We start from the raw sequence: 17,838 nt of genomic DNA on the forward strand, positions 1-17,838 counted from the left end.
ATTCCCCCGAATTTTGAAATTGCCCTTTTTGGGGGATATTTTCATTTTTAAATGTCTTTTCGGGGATATTTCCATTGTAAAAATATTTTTTTTTCATAATCTATTAGAAAAACTGAAAAAACGACAAATTTGCCCCTTCCCTAGATTTTGAAGAATACCCCCCCCCCATAGATTCCTGTGAAACCAATCTGTATTTCATAATACAACGGCTGTTGAAGTTAGACATATCTGACAAAATAAATAGAGAATCTTTTTAATATGCAAAAAAATATTTACAAGAACCGCATATTTAGATTGGAAGAAACTAAAACAAATTGACGAATTATATGTAAAATGTAAGATGTAGCAAGGTTTATAGTAGAAACCTGTGACTTCGTTGTGAAAACTGTAGACAAATTTAAGATAATTGTACTTTAATATGTACTTTTAATTTTTTTCCCCATTTGGGCTAGTTCCGCCAATATACCTTTCTCTTTGACTAAAGCTATTTGCATCATTATTAGCTTTGGTTAAATGTGTTTATTATTCAAACGAAATTGTTAGGACACTGGATACCCATGGATTTTTAGGAGATAAATAAATATTATTGGTTAGCCGAAAGGCCATAAATTCTTGCAATATCTCTTTGAAAACAAAGTAACCTTCGTTGAATTAATATTGCACATGCAACGTATATAGTTGAAACAAATACAACAATTAAAAATAAACTCATCATCTTCAATGATTATTCTCCACTTAGTAAAGGAAAAGTTGAAGGGGACGCAAGGCTCTTACACAGGAAATTATTATGGGAGGTAGAGAGGATGTTATTTCGGGTGTGGATAAGAATTAAAACAGCAAAAATTGCAAACTGATAATTCGGACAAATTGTGAGGGCGAGGGGGTCAACTGTGCAATTTCTTCGCACAAATATCTAGGACATGCAGGTTTTTATATGGGTTGTCCAAAACCAGGTTGGTTAGTCCTACTTTGAAAATAATTCTAATTGTTCAAGAATATTTGATTTTAACCTTTTTATGCTCAAATCAGTTTCTTGTTCACCAACCTAAAAAAGTCACGTTCTCATTTAATCTAGAGAGGAAGCAGCCGTTGGAAAATATAAAGAACTGGCAGAGGAAATTAAGGAATGTTTTGTTTATTTCCCCTAAAAATCAACATTCCCTTAAACTAGCGATTCGAATTTGCAATTTACTGATCTACTTTCAGTAGCTGATGGTTTCGAATTCGATACCATACTTGATACTCGTGATGTAAAAAGGATGAGGCTCGTGCGTTACATGACTGGCACTCATGAACCATGTTTGTCCCCCTAAAAATTTCCATATTAATTGCACTAAATGCACTTAAGGTATGTGTCCCTTGTCCTTGGTGTAGGTTTCTGCAGACCTACTGTTTCTGTGTTTCACAAAAATTTGACAACTTGGCTAAAATTAGAAAGCTGAGATTCAGCTTTATAAAAATATCTTGCTCTTTATGCTAAAGTTTTTTTTAGTACTTTCGAAAGAGCCGTTTATTCTAATTGGATGGCTTTTGTGATTTAGGGGGTCATTCTTAAAGAATTGAAACACAATTTAAAATTTAGCGTAAGATTCTGACAAGATTCTCAAACACGATAAATTACGGCTTAGGGAGAGACAAACTGGGGTCTGGGGTGGTTGCCCCTCCCCCCTGCCTAAGCAAGTTAAGCCCCTGGCTAAAATCTCAAAATTAAATTTTGCCCATTTTCACTTTTTTACATTAAAGAGTGAAAGAGTCACATCAAAGTCCAGACGATTAGTCTACAATAAAGTTAAAAATGAATAAAAGTGGGGTTAATAAGGGTACAATTAACAAAAGCAGTAAAAAATTGTAACAGGCTAATTGCGGTATTTGCCTTTTGACCTACTGGAAAGGAAATAAAACATTTAAATTACTTTCGATTATGTTGTAGAAGCATGTCTACGCCCCGGGAGAGAAGGACCGTGAAATTAAAATACAAAAGAGTTCTTTTCATAGCTTGGACATCTTGGTGAGATGTTCTTTATTTGCTGGAGAACCATGCTTCTAGCTTATTTATGTCTCAATTAACTGGAACGTTTATAAAGCACACAATACGAATTTTTATTTGAATTGCGAATTAATATAAAAGAATGAGATTATAAAATTTTTGGCACTGTATGGCCTTGTCAAAATTCTTTAAAATTAGGTTGAATTGAAGTGGTTCTTCGTGACAGCTTATGGCTTTGAAAGGTTTTGAATGCAGGAAGGACTGAGTAAGGGCTAGAAGTATAGGGAAGAAGCACGAAAGTGCAAAGAAGGCGTGGTGCAGCTTTGATACGCTTGGCATAGACAACGACCAATATCTTATGACCGACTGGTACTATTCAAGATGACCATTTACTTTCCCAAATTGACAGCGAATTTACCATTTAACCATAAAACCTTCAGTATTTTCCATTTAATCTTACAAGTTAAAACTTCAGTTGCATGGAGGGGGGAGGGACTTCTGGCCCCCTTACCACCCAAAATCTTAAGATTCTGAGAATGTTGCTTATAGTACCTTATATTTACATCTTGAACGCACCTGTTGTGTTGAAGTTTTTAAAGTGTAACCCCCACTCTATAAAATAAATTGTTCAGTACACATTGAGCATAAACTAAGCTTTTCTATTCAACTCGTTAGAAGTTTGGACAGTAGATCTATCAGCTATTATTCACAGCTGTCCCTGTAAAGAATTGGCAACTATTTTTGTAACAACAACAATCAATAACAACTTTTTGTTTGTTTGGAATTAATTTCCAGGCATTAAGTTTTTTTTATTATTCAGTAATTCAAAAGCACGACGGAGAGTACATTAATAATCCCCACTAATATTTAAAAAAAACGTCAGAGAAAATTCTTATTCCCTTTCTATTCTTTCTGCCTCCCTGTTTCTGTTCCTTTTAATTTGTTTCATTATTGTCTTAGTCCAAGACTTGCGTGACTGTTCTTCTTAGTTTAACTCTGTAGTCATAATTAATTACACGCAGGGGGAAGAAATTTCCGGGCGTTTGCCCACTCGAAATCTCAAGGTTCTTGGAATCATGGCCTTATCCAGAGGGGGGGGGGTTACCGGTTTATCCCCACTCCCCCATAATTTTTGGACGATTAACAAGAATATACAATTACAATTTTTTTGCGTTTTGTAAAGTTTTGTACCCCCTCCTCCCCCAAAATCCTGAATACGGCCTCGCTTAAGATGTTTCGGATAATTTAATATATATATTTATTGTAATATGCCAGTTGTTTTATATTTTTGAACTGTCCCCCACTCCCTAAACTATTCTTCGGTACACACCGTGCACAAAGCTTGCTTTTTCTACACGTTCACGATTTAATTTTGGACGTCAGATCTGTAGGGAATCATTCAGGCCTTTTTTTGTAAAGAAGTTACAACTCTTTCTGTATTAGCTAATGCTGACAACAATATATTTGTTTATTTTTAAAGTAATTCCCAGACTGCAAGTTTTTTGTATGACTCAGTACCTTAAGAACGTGATAGAGACTAACTAATAATTCACACTAATATATCAACAATACGTCAGAGAAAATTCCAAAATTTCTACGAATTTAATTTCATATCCGGCGACTTTAATCAAGGCCTTCTTCACGCATGATTTGAAGGATGGTTATTGAGAGAATCTTCAAAGGAAGAAATGACCATATTGTCGATCAATTTATTAGAAACCAGTGATGTGGAATTCGAGTGGCCGGACGTCCTCAACCATATTTTGGTTTAACTTTGGTTTTCTACAATACTATCATGCTAAAAAGCGTAAAGGATGACCCGATTATTTCAAACAGAGATTTGCTGATGGTTAATTAAGAATCTAAATTAAGTGAATATATGCAACCACAGGTATACAGCCTTCAAGCGTTTTTGGCAAAGATTTTTGAGGATTGTGGCCCAGAAAAGATGTACCAATGCCCAGAGATGCTATTAATTGATTATCTTTGTTATTTTTGTCAATAAAAGTATGTTCCATTAAGGTACAAAAAATAGTCAGTTATTACCCAGTGACCGACTGAAAAAAAAATGTATTTATAGATAAACGAAACAGGAACCTACTATTTTTTGTTCTGGCCCAAAATTTTGTCTTGTTCTTTCTAAAAGCGCTTTGATAGTCATTCGACGTCATCAATTGGGGAGGGGGGATTTACCCCAACTAGATTTTGAAAAAAATAGATTTTTTGGATGTTTTCATTGAAAAATTGAGAAAACAGAAAATTGTCCCTCCTAAATTAAGAAGAAGACGTTAGCCCCCTGCCTATATTTTTTTGAATTGACAACACAGTTCTTAATTGGCTGGCCGTAATGGTAGAACAGTTAAAAAAGGTGGAAGTCCAAAAAGCTTCATTTCTTTCCATGTCACAATAATTGAAACTAAAATGCCCACTTTTGATAGCGCATGATCGCATAACTTTAACAAGACATTTCTTTTAACGTACAGAGAAATGTGTAAATTATTGAAATGCAAAATATATAAGATTGTTGCCACATCGAGAAACAGCGTTTATTTGTAAAAAATGTTCCAACTCAAAATTTTCCTTTTTTTACTGGATTAATATTTCAAACAGTTCGTGGTAACGAACTGTAGTAAGGAGCGACCCGGCTCAATAGTAACCAAAACTCTAAAAAATGGAATTTTGATACCAATAGCTACATCAAAAAAATCGCATTTTAATGCTGGTTTTAAATAAATAAGTTTCATCAAGTTTAGTCTTACCCATCAAAAGTTACGAGCCTGAGAAAATTTGCGTTATTTTAGAAAATAGGAGGAAACGCCCCCTAAAAGTCATAGAATCTTAACGAAAATCACACCATCAGATTCAGCGTATCAGAGAACCCTACTGTAGAAGTTTCGAGCTCCTATCTACAAAAATGTGGAATTTTGCATTTTTTGCCAGAAGGCAGATCGCGGATGCGTGTTTATTTGTTTGTTTTTTTTTTTTTTTTTTCCCAGGGTTGATCGTATCGACCCAGTTGTCCTAGAATGTTGCAAGAGGGCTCATTCTAACGGAAATGAAAAGTTATAGTGCCCTTTTTAAGTGACCAAAAAAATTGGAGGGCACCTAGGCCCCCTCCCACGCTAAATATTTTCCCAAAGTCAACGGATCAAAATTCTGAGATAGCCATTTTATTCAGCGTAGTCGAAAAACCTTATAACTATGTCTTTGGGGACGACTTACTCCCCCACATTCCCCGTGGGAGGGGCAACAAGTTACAAACTTTGACCTGTGCTTACATATAGTAATGGTTATTGGAAAGTATACAGGCGTTTTCAGGAGGATTTTTTTGGTTTGGGGGAGGGGTTGAGAAGAGGGGGATATGCTGGGGGAACTTTCCTTCGAGAATTTGTAATGGGAGAAGAAAATTTCCATGAAGGGAGAGCAGGATTTACTAGCATTATTTAAAAAAAACAATTAAAAAATAAAAGTGAAAAAGCTTTTTCAGCTGGAAGTAAGGAACAGCAATAAAACTTAAAACAAACAGAAATTATTGCCCATATGAGGGGCTCACCTCCTTCTAATACCTCGCTCTTTACGCTAAAGTATTTTCGGTAATTTCAACTACTTATTCTACGGCTTTTGTGATTCAGGGGGTCATTCTTAATGAATTGGGATAAAATTTAAGCTTTAGTGTAAAGAGCGAGGTACTGACGATGGGGCGAATCCCCTCATATATGTAATAAAAACATGAGAATACAAAAGTTCTTTACGTAAGCTAATTTATAAGTTACGTAAATCTTTTACCAATAAAAAGATTCGTAAAAAATTAAAAGTTCTAGTTGCCTTTTTAATTAACCAAAAAATGGAGGGGCAACTAGGCTTCGTCCCCCGCTCTTTTTTTCTCAAAATCATTCGATCAAAATTATTAGAAAGCCATTGAGCCAAAAAAAAAAAAAAAAAAATGCAAATTTCGTTTTGATTATTCCTCTGCGGAGAGCCAAAATCAAAACATGCATTGATTCAAAAACGTTCAGAAATTAAATAAAAAAAACAAGTTTTTTCAACTGAAAGTAAGGAGTGACATCAAAACTTAAAACGCACAGAAATTACTTCGTATATGAAAGAGGCTGCTTCCTCATCAACGCCCCGCTCTTTACGCTAAAGTTTTTTACTGTTTTAGAAAGAAGAATTGAGAGAAAGAGTCACTTTAGCGTAAAGAGCGGGGCGTTGATGAGGAAGCAGCCTCTTTCATATACGAAGTAATTTCTGTGCGTTTTAAGTTTTGATGTCACTCCTTACTTTCAGTTGAAAAAACTTGTTTTTTTTATTTAATCTCACAAAAAAAGAAAACAATCCTGCATTAAAAGGCAGAGATTTTATTTTTTATCTCCAACAATTTTATTTCCTTTTCAGTCTAGATTTTTCGTTCAGTGTTACATAACCAGGCTTTAAAAGGACGAAGCTATTTTTCTCTTTAAAAAAAGAAAAAGCTTTGGAGTTTTCCTTTTGCATCTCATGGCTTGTCCGAAGCCCCGTTTTAAGGTTTTAAAGTTGCTCCTTACTTTAATTTAAAAAAAATTGTTTTTTTATTTAATTTCAGACGTTTTTGAGTTAATGCATGTTTTGATCTTGGCCCTCCGCACATAAATAATTAAAACGAAATTTGCATATTAATTAAATGCAATTAATCGAAAGATTTTAAGAAAAGGAGCGAAGGAGGTCTAGTTGCCCTCCAATTTTTGATTACTTAAAAAACGCAACTAGTACTTTTAATTTTTTACGAACATTTTCATTGGTAAAAAATATACGTTACTTACGAAATAACTTACGTAACGAACTTCTATATTTGTATGTTTTTATTGCATATATGAGGGGGTTCACCCCTCGTCAATACCTCGCTCTTTACACTAAAGCTTAAATTTTGTCCCAATTCCATAAGAATGACCTCTGAATCACAAAGGCCGTAGAGTAAATAGTTGGAATTACTAAAAAACCGTAGCGTAAAGAGTGAGGTATTACGAAGACGTAAACCACTCATATGCGTAATAATTTTTGTTCATTTTAAGTTTTAATGCTGCTCCTTACTTTCAGTAGCAAAAACTTTTCATTTTTATTTTTTCATTGTTTTTTCAAACAATGCTAGACAATCCTGCGTCCCCTTCATTGAAATTCTCTTCCTCCATGAGAGGTTCTTCCATGGAAATATCCTCCCACGTAACCCCTCCCCCCTCAAATCCCCCCTAAACCAAAAAAAATCCCCCTGAAAGCGTCTGTACACTTCCCAGTAACCATTACTATACGTAAACACAGGTCAAAGTTTGTAACTTGCAGCCCCTCCCACGGGGACTGCAGGGGAATAAGTCGTCCCCAAAGACATAGTTCTTAGGTTATCCGACTATGGTGAATAAAATGGCTATCTCAGAATTTTGATCCGGTGACTTTTGGGAAAAAAATGAGTGTGAGAGGGGGCCTAGGTGCCCTCCAATTTTTTTGGTCATTTAAAAAGGGCACTAGAACTTTTAAATTCCGTTAGAATGAGCCCTCTTTTGACATTCTAGGACTAATCAGTTGATACGATCACCCCTGGAAAAAAAAAAAAACAAATAAACACGCATCCGTGATGTGTCTTCTGGCAAAAAATGTGGAATTCTACATTTTTGTAGATAGGAGCTTGAAACTTCTACAATAAGGTTCTCCGATAAGCTAAATCTGATGGTATGATTTTCGTTAAGATTGTATGAATTTTAGAGGGTGCCTCCCCCTGTTTTCTAAAATGAGGCAAATTTTCTCAGGCTCGTAACTTTTGATGGGTAAAACTAATCTTGATGGAACTTATATATTTAAAATAAGAATTAAAATGCGATTCTTTTCATGTAACAATTAGTATCAAAATTCCGTTTTCTAGAGATACCACGAACTGTTTGGTAAGAACGGTCGTAAAGGTTTAACACCTTAAGAGGCTTTTGCACAAATTGTGGGGAAAAGATTTCGCCTTGTCTTTATCAAACAGTTTATGGCAACGAATTGTAAGTAAAGAGCGATGTGGCTAAATAGTAACTGAAACTCTAAGAAACAGAGTTTTGATAACGATAGATACATCGTAAGAATCGAATTACGACGCTTAATCAAAATGTATGAAATTCATCAATTTTAATGTTACCCATCAAAATCTACGAGCCTGTGACTATTTGCGTAATTTTTGAAGAAGGAGGGAAATACACCCAAAATTTCCAGTGATCATATTAAAAATCACACCATCAGGTTTAGCATATCAGAGAACCCTGCTGTAAATTTTTTAAGCTCTTATATACAAAAATGTGGAATTTTTAACTTTTATCAGAAGAATGATCATATCAAAAGTTCGAGTGCCCTTTTTAAGCAACCAAAAAAATGGAGGGCAGATATCCCCCTCCCACGCCCCGTTTTTCCCAAAAGTTGTTCATCAAAACTTTGAGATAACCATTTTGTTCTGCATTGTCAAAAGATCTAATAATTATGTCTTTGAGGATGACTTGACCTCCCACAGTCCCTGGGGGTAAGGGCTACAAGCTGTGAACTATGCCCATTGTTTACGTATAGTATTGGTTATCGGGAAATATACAGACACTTTTCGAGGGAGAATTTTGCAGGAGGGGGTAAGTGGGAGGAGATTTCCATGGAGGGATTTGTTGTGAGGACAGGGAGTTTTTCATGGGGGAGGAGCCGGATTTTCCGGTATTATTTAAAAAACGATCAGAAATTAAATAAAAAACAAGTTTTTTCAGCTGAAAATAAGGAGCAAAATTAAAACTTAAACGAACAGAAATTATTACGCATATAAGGTGTTTGCCTTCTCCTCAATACCCCGCTCTTTACGCTAAGGTTTTTCTTAGACCTTTTAAAACAACTTGTTATTCAAATTAAACGGCCCTTGCGTTTCAGGAGTCATTCTTAAATAACTGGAACGAAAATTCAAACTCTAGTGCAAAGAGCGAGGTATCGAGGAGGGGTCAGCCCCGCTGATATACGTGATAATTTCTGTTGATTTTAAGTTTCAACTTTGGTCCTTGCTTTCAGCTGAAACAAACTTGCTTTTTTTATTTCAATTCATGTATAAGAAGGATTAGAAGAGATCACACGTTCCTAACTTTCAAAATCACTAGCCCTCCCAGACCTTTTAGCGTGTAATAATATGAATGATAAAAATAGGATGATATTATACTTAAGCTTTAACACTATTCATCTTATTGACTTTATTGCCCAAAAATTAAGGGTCTTCTTTACCGTTAAACACTAACTAAAACAGGTCACTTAAGACGACCTGACGAGATTTTCTAGCTTACCTGATTTCGACAGTATCATCAAGCAGATCCAGACTTGCGGCAGAATTGCTATAATACCCCTGTGATTTTGGTGAACTTCTTCCAGGTAGGGTACCATCCTCATCTTCCGAGTTTTCTAGCCAATCACCGTCACTCTTAGAAACATCTGGCCAATCAGAAGAACTTTTCCTGGATACATTCCAGTCTCTTTCCCGGCTTTGCCATTCCGATGGACTTTCCCATTCATTGAGTTTATTCTGCGCATCCCGGCGCTGTCTCCAGGTGGAGAAGTCTCGAGGCGTTGAATGTTGAGGACTGAGTGAACCAAGCGAGTCTGGGGTTGTACTTAATATCTGTTTGTCCTCTGGTATCTGCAAAGAACATTCAATATTTTTATTTTTTTTTCCTGGTTTTTTCTTGTTTTCTATTGGTCTTTCTGTAAAAAAAAAATAAAGAATCGAAAATACACTTTATAACCCTAAAATTCAAACTTAACACGCGTCCAATTTATACACGCAGTAAGATATATTTCCAAAGCACATATAAAAAAATCCACTAGATTGTAAACTTGGGAGAGAAGAAACACTTATTACGGAGATTCCCGCATAAAAAGTTTGAAAAGATTTTGCCAGATCAATAGATATTCACCTGTCCTGTGGGGGCGCAGTGGATTTGACCTTAGCTTGGTAATACGGGACCCAGAGATCGAATCATATTGCAGGAATGCACTGTAGGCCGACACAGGGACCTTAGTAGTCAAGAAGCGTCGTTAATCTGATACAATACAGATATTCACCTTTGAGGGGGCCCAGGCCCCTTCAAAAAGTGAAACTTGGTGCTTTTGCTATTGAAAATAAGATGCTTACGAAAAGATGTTGAACCTTGGCGTGTTTCTTTCTTGTGTTTTATATTATTTTTTAAATGTATTTATATTATTTCAAGCTTGTTCCTGAGCTTTGTTTGTAGACTGTATTCTGTATTGGTATAAGTTTTGTACCCCCCCCCCACCCCCAGAAAAAATACCTCCACTCGAACAAAGTTATAGATATGGCCTTGCTCTTACCACCGTTGGAATTACCACAGTTGAAGTCTACATTTCGCGCTTTTCTTTTAAACGATTAAGGTAGTTATGTTGATTGGGATAAAGATTTTTCCGATATCTTTGTCTAAACATTTTACGCTTAACATATAACTTTGCATAACAAAATGTACAGTCCAATTATTCAAAGCCAAAATGGATTCCCTGCAAAAAAGTAGTCTTTAGGTTAAATTCAGCATAAAACTGGATAACTGAAGGCAGGGATGTACATGGAGGGGAGCCCTACCCCCAAAAATACGAAAAAAAGCTGGTGTATGTCCCTGATTCATGATAAATAACACACCTGTCCTTAAAATTTGGAAATCCAGTATTATACAGAACACTATTGGTGCAAATAGGTACAGTAGCACATTAACAATTTTGGGTTACCCACCCTTGCTACTTTAATGTTGACGCATTTTTAGGTGAATGATTTAAAATTCCGAAAATTCTTAATGTTTTTGTGTCTAACCTTTTTGAATAGCGACATATTTTTATTAATCTGTCTTTTTAATCATGGTTGTGGCAATAGCTGCAACCTAGTAAGGAACGAACTACGGCCCATAGTAACCAAAATTTTAGAAATTCTGTATATAAAACTATCTAATGAGAAAAAAACGCTATTTTTTTGCTGACTCAAGAGTGGTAACTATTATTTCGATAAGTCCTAATAATTTTTTATTTTTAATCGGAGCATTAAAATGATGTTTTGAATAAGACACATTCAATTAGATATATTCTAAAGCCGGGGCAGGGGTAAAGTCACCGACAGAGAAGAAAAATCGCTATTTCTTTTCAATAATGAACCAGCCGAGGATAATCAACAGGTACTTGCTCATTACTTCAATTTCATTGCCAATACTCTTAGGTATAAAAAAATTTTGATAAAGAACGCAAAAGACATACATAATATACAAAAATGAGAAAATTGTGCCAATAAATCTAGGATTTTGGGGAACAGCCCTTAGGATTCCCCCCCCTCGTGTATATGCCTCGCATTCTCTTCCTTGCCCTTGTGAGCAACATTCCTTTCTTCGTCTTTAGTTTCAGGAAACGCTATTCGATACTAATACAGGAAACGAATTTTTACTTAATATATCATACAAAAAAAGAAGCCAAAAATAAAAACGCTCTATTCCAGGACATAAGATTTGAATAAGCATTTGAAGAATTTAATCACGCAATCGAAAGTCCATTCCGTGATCGCATAATCTGTGTCATTATGGCTTCCAACCAAAACTTGCCAAAAGCGCAGAAATTCAATAGGTCTAAATTTGATTTTTTATTCTGATGCCAAATAAATCTTAAATAGTAATCCCAAAAGCTCAGACTATAAATTTAACTATCAAATTAAGGCAAGTGTCTTAATTTGATAGTTAAATAGATGTCTTTTGAAGTGAGCACAGTTAAAGGAACATCAAACAGTTCGTGGTAACGAACTGTAGGGCACCTAGGCCCCCTCCCACGCTAATTTTTTCTCCAAAGTCAACGGATCAAAATTTTGAGATAGCCATTTTGTTCCGCATAGTCGAGAACCATAATAACTATGTCTTTGGGAATGACTTATTCCCCCACAGTCCTGGGGGAGGGACTGCAAGTTACAAACTTTGACCAGTGTTTACATATAATAATCGTTATTGGGAAGTGTAAAGACGTTTTCAGGGGGATTTTTTTGGTTTTGGGGGTGGGGCTGAGGGGAGGGGGCTATGTGGGTAAATCTTTCCTTGGAGAAATATGTCATGGGGGAAGAGAAATTCAATGAAAAGGGCGCAGGATTTTCTAAAACTACTATAAAAAAAACAATGAAAAAAATAAACATGAAAAGGTTTTTTCAATTAAGGAGAAAGTAAGGAGTAGCATTGAAGCTTAAAACGAACAGAGATTATTACGCATATGAGTGGCTCTAAATATACTTTAGCATAAATAGCGAGGTATTTAGGAGGAGATAAATACCTCGCTTTTTATGCTAAAGTATTTTTAGTAATTTCAACTATTTACTCTACGGCCTTTCTGATTCAGGGGTCATTCTTAAAGAATTGAGACAAAACTTACGATTTAGTGTAAAGAGCGAGGCATTAACGAGGGTACAAACCCCCTTATATGCATAATAAAAATATAAGAATATAAAAGTTTGTTACGTAAGTTAATTCTTAAGTTACGTATATATTTTACTAATAGAAACGTTAGTTAAAAATTAAAAGTTATAGTTGCCTTTTTATGTAACCGAAAAATTGGAGGGCAACTAGGCCTCCTTCCCCACCCCTTATTTCTCAAAATCGTCTAATCAAAACTAAGAGAAAGCCATTTAGCCAAAAAAGGAATTAATATGCAAATTTCATTTTAATAATCTGTTAATCTGATTCAATACAAAAAATTCAATAAGATTGGACAAGTCCTATGGTGGAGAGCCAAAATCAAACATGCATTAATTCAAAAACGTTCAGAAATTAAATGAAAAAAACTAGTTTTTTTAACTGTAAGTAAGGAGCGACATTAAAACTTAAAACGAACATAAATTACTCTTTATATGAAATGGGTTGTCCCCTCTTCAACGCTTCGCTCTTTACGCTAAAGTTTGACCCTTTGCCACAATTCTACTTTTTAAAACAATTAAAAGCTTTAGCGTAAAAAGCGAGGCGTTGAAGAGGGGACAACCCATTTCATATACGGAGTAATTTCTGTTCGTTTTAAGTTTTAATGTCGCTCCTTACTTACAGTTAAAAAAAACTAGTTTTTTTCATCTAATTTGCGTAAAAAACAGGGTTATTACGGGTTTTTCCAAGGGATTGGGGACTGAATTTTGAGGTGACATATAACTTTGATTAAATGTAGAACAGTCAAAAAAATTAGAGGCATATGAAATTATTAACAAAATCGTAAAATCTTGATTGTTGGGACGGGGGAGGTCACAAAGACTTCCTTGCCTACCTAATTTTCAGCATGCAGTTGAACATAATAAAATCAAAGTTACGTTCTGACATTCCCAGAATTGTACGTTTGAATTTGTTATTTTTTCAACATTTAATCTTTTGGATTTCCGCCTTCTTTTCTTTCATTTCTCTTGATTTTCCTGTTTAGTTTTGTATCTTTGGGTTTTCGTTTCCTTTCTTATTGCTTTCATTTTTTTTTTGTCTATGCTCATCTTCTTCTTCTTGTTTGATCATTTGTAAACGCTAACGCATCATCTCCAGGCATTTCCAGCAATAGCCGGGATCGCCCCATATCACGGCTGTAGTGTCAGATAAAACTTAGTGAAGAACGAACTCTAGCCCATAGTACTGACGATGTTAAAAAACGTTTTGAAAATAACTGTCAAGCGATGAAGAATTGTCATATGAACCTGAATCAGGAATGGTAACTTTCATTTCCTTTAATCTTAATCGTAAAAGTTTATAGCGAACACAAATTAAATGGAATTTCAAAAAATAGCCTGAGACTCAACGGAAATTGCTTAGGTTCGTAATGAAAACTGCACCTGCTGAAAATCCTATTTAAAAAATTACAGTCCCCATCCCGAGCAACAGGAAAAATCCCTTTTAGGCATGGAAATCAGTGACATGTTCCTATTTTTTCCTTCTTTTTTCCAAGCAGAGATCAATTGACTGTGCTATGTCTATACCACTGCTTAGATATACAATACAGTTATAAAGACTCCTATCTTGCCCACGAGAAGCTTTTGGTACAGAGCTCTGAACTTGGTGCCTCCTCCAAGCTCGCGCTCCGACGCGTAGATCGTAGTACAACACCATAGGCGGGAACGCAATTTTGTTTTGTTTCCAACCGGCATAATTTTCCCATAGCAATGAATCACAGCTTTACGATTCTATTCACGACGTCATTCCAATTGCTCCGACTTTTAGATTCAGACTGGCAGTTTCCTGTTTCCAGCCGCTAGGATCGCTACCGCGCACTGTGTCCCAAAAATAAATCGAGTCTTCATAACTGTATTGTATATCTAAGCTGTGGTCTATACTGATCTTTCTCGATTGCACTAAGGTTCCCATATCGCTGGAACAGATTGAGTGTGCGTGTTATAACTCCCTGCTTCTGAGCTTTGCCGCCTTAGGGCTCTGTTTCTTTTTCTCTATGGTTGGTCAGGTCACGAAACATATTATTCTAACAACAATTGGCTTTTTGCCAATAATTGGATTGTTCCCTTAGCTTCCCTTGATTTTTAGTCCAACCGTGTATTATAAAAGAGTGTCGACAAAACATCATTAGGTGCAATTACATTCTCATTGAGAGCCTAAACATTGAGCTTTTAACCTCAGCAAAAGGGTTTTAAATCCCCTAATGAAACTTGTCGTATTTAAACCATTAGTTAGCTTGACAAATAAAACTGGACAATTGTCTCATTGTGTAGTATTCAAGGTCATTTCCACATGAGTAGGAAATTAAAATAGCCATTTTCTATATAGTTGAGTTTACCTTCATTTTTCGCTTAGTTTAATGACATGAGACATATAATTGTTCTAGGAACTTGATTGCGGGTTATTTTTCCAAAAAGATTTAACTTAAAGGGGAGACTTCCGGGTAATTGTACAAAATGTCTGATAAGGAACATTAATTGTAAACCTTAATGATTTTATACAAAACAACTCAAATAAGCCATTTTCCTTTTTATGTTAGCTCTTTTTGGTCTTCAAAACCCACTACGCCTTCGACTTAACGTTAACTGGTGGCTCGGCTTAACTGATGAGTTAGTGTTCCTTTTTGTATTAATAATTTTTGGTCGTCAAACCCACTACGCCTTCGACTTAACATTAACTGATGGCTCGGCTTAACTGATGAGTTAGTGTTCCTTTTTGTATTAATAATTTTTGGTCTTCAAGACCCACTACGCCTTCGATTTAACGTTAACTGATGGCTCGACTTGACTGATGAGTTACTGTTCCTTTTTGTATTAATTAATTTTTGGTCTTCAAAACCCACTACGCCTTCGACTTAACGTTAACTGGTGGCTCGACTTAACTGATCAGTTAGTGTTTTTTTTTTTGTATTAATAATTTTTGGTCTTCAAGATCCACCATGCCTTAGGCCTTAATGGTCACTGATGGCTCAACTTAACGTTAACTGATGAGTTAGTGTTCCTTTTTGTGTTAATTATTTTCGTTCTTCAAGATCCACCTCGCCTTCGACTTAACGTTAGCTGATGGCTCATCAGTCTATTTAAATGTAAAAAAATCTTCTTTTTTCGAAAAAAACTAAAAGATTTGATCGAGTCTATAAGGCTATATTTGTGACAAGCGGGGGAAAAAGACTATAAAAAGTAAACTCCGAAGGAAACAGGTTTTATTTGCTTTGTTTTTTCTTTTGTGTAGACCTAATTCAAATTGATTTTTTGCGGTAGCCAGTATTTTACGTATATTACCCAGGGTGGACCCAGGTGGTACAAGGCTAGCATTAACGTTAGCTACACTTACGTTAACTGATGAGTTAGTGTTCCTTTTTGTGTTAATTATTTTCGTTCTTCAAGATCCACCTCGCCTTCGACTTAACGTTAGCTGATGGCTCATCAGTCTATTTAAACGTAAAAAATCTTCTTTTTTCGAAAAAACTAAAAGATTGGATCGAGTCTATAAGGCTATATTTGTGACAAGCGGGGGAAAAAGACTATAAAAAGTAAACTCCGAAGGAAACAGGTTTTATTTGCTTTGTTTTTTCTTTTGTGTAGACCTAATTCAAATTGATTTTTTGCGGTAGCCAGCGTTTTACGTATATTACCAAGGGTGGACCCAGGGGGTACAAGGCTAACATTCCTCCTGAAAAACCAATATTTGTCCAAATTACAGAGGTGAAGGGACGAAATATACCAACGGGGGACGCCCCATCGCCCATGTGGACAATATGTTGCCCATGCCCATCCTCGTTTGGGAGAGGGGGGAGTGATTCTCGTCGCCCATGCTCATAATAAAGAGAAACGATTGTTTTAGTTTTCCAGAGAAAAAAAGTAATCTTCCATTTAAATTTTGAACTTTAATATATATATATATATATATATATATATATATATATATACATATATATATATATATATTTCATTTAATATATATTTCAAAAGTTTGAAATATAATACATTTAGGAAATTATATTTCCTAAAATGAAACACTTAATTTGACCAAATAGTAAATGTTACAAGCTTTAAAAATATATAGTCAAAAATATAAACCAGCAATCCATCATTCATAACAAAACTAGGCCTTTGTAATTTCCCACAAGATTAAACATTTTTGCACTTAATGTGGTGAAAAAAAAATTGAAAAAAACTTTCACTGCTCTGCATTTAGACTTACATGTCAATCATAAGTAGAAAAACGAAGTAATGAAGTGAAAAGGGACGCGTTCCTCTCAATTAAGCATGGCTGACAAATTTCACTTAGTATTTTTTTTTTTTTTTTTTTGGTATGCCATGGACAAGATTGTTGGCTGGTGGTAGTGGGAGGAATGATGGATTCCAATTATGAACTTAAAACGTAAGAACATAGGCAAAAAAAAAATCATAGGTGAGAGAAAACGTAAAAAAGCGACTATGGGGTTGCGTGGCTGTATGCGCAGAACAAGTTTTGGGAGGAGTAGGACTGAGTTTAAGACGCATTTTTCTAATACCTAGAGATGACTAAAACTAATTTTACAACTTAGTTGAACCCGGTCTCTACACAAGAGTCTGTTTCAAGGTATGGACATATTTATCAGAGAAAACACGAATAAAAAAAAGGCAACATAAACTGTGAATGTATGAAAATATGGAAAAACCTAAAACTCCGTATTTTGGAGATGATGAGCCTGATGCTCAACTCTTGGATATTTGCCGGTGGTGAGTCCGAACTTGGCAATCAGTTCGTGGTAACGACTGTAAGTAAGGAGCAGCCAGGGCTAATAGTAACGAAAACTCTAAAAGAAGGAGTTTTGAAACAAATGGCAAAAAAAAAAATCTTTTTTAAGGTGATTCCAAATGTATAGATTTGAGGTTTAAAGTTAAGCATCAAAAGATACGAGCCTGAGAAAATTTATCTGATTTTTGAAAAAGGTGAAAAACGCCCCCCAAAAGGCAAAAGATCTTAATAAAAGTTACACCATCAAATACAGCACATCCAAAAAATTCAAACTCTTGTCAATAAAATGTGAACTCGCGTTTTTTTATCCAGAAGAAAGATTGCGGATTGTTATTAAGACACTGCTTCTTAGAGTTATTGTAACTATTGAGCCGTATCGCTCCTTGCTTACAGTTTGTTACCACGAGCTGTAAAAAAAAAACTATCATGAACTGTTTGATAAAAACATTTTCTATGTAACCTAAAAAATTACATTCACATGGTTACCGGTACAAAAGATGAAGGAACATCTTGAGCGGCGTCAGAAAATTTCTCTGCCGGAAGAGGCAAACTTGTTCCCCCAGCAGGGGGAGCAAAAGTAAAAGGAATCCTGCTTCAGGCTTTAATAAAAAGTATTTTAGTTGTAAGTAGGTCTTTATAATGCAAGACTTTAATTTG

The 17,838-nt window shown here is 35.4% G+C and overlaps 1 protein-coding gene across 3 annotated transcripts in view; it reads right to left on the reverse strand.

The window, feature by feature from the left end:
- Window positions 1-17,838, reverse strand: part of LOC136030961 (rho GTPase-activating protein 18-like) — a 155,355-nt gene that overhangs the window by 103,489 nt on the left and 34,028 nt on the right. For all 3 annotated transcript variants that reach the window (XM_065710105.1, XM_065710106.1, XM_065710104.1), the window contains exon 4: window positions 9,292-9,641. In XM_065710105.1, coding sequence (XP_065566177.1) covers window positions 9,292-9,641 — 350 coding nt within the window. The remainder of the gene's footprint in view (window positions 1-9,291; window positions 9,642-17,838) is intronic.

This window comes from Artemia franciscana, chromosome 9, assembly GCF_032884065.1.
Source record: "Artemia franciscana chromosome 9, ASM3288406v1, whole genome shotgun sequence".
NCBI lineage: Eukaryota > Metazoa > Arthropoda > Branchiopoda > Anostraca > Artemiidae > Artemia > Artemia franciscana.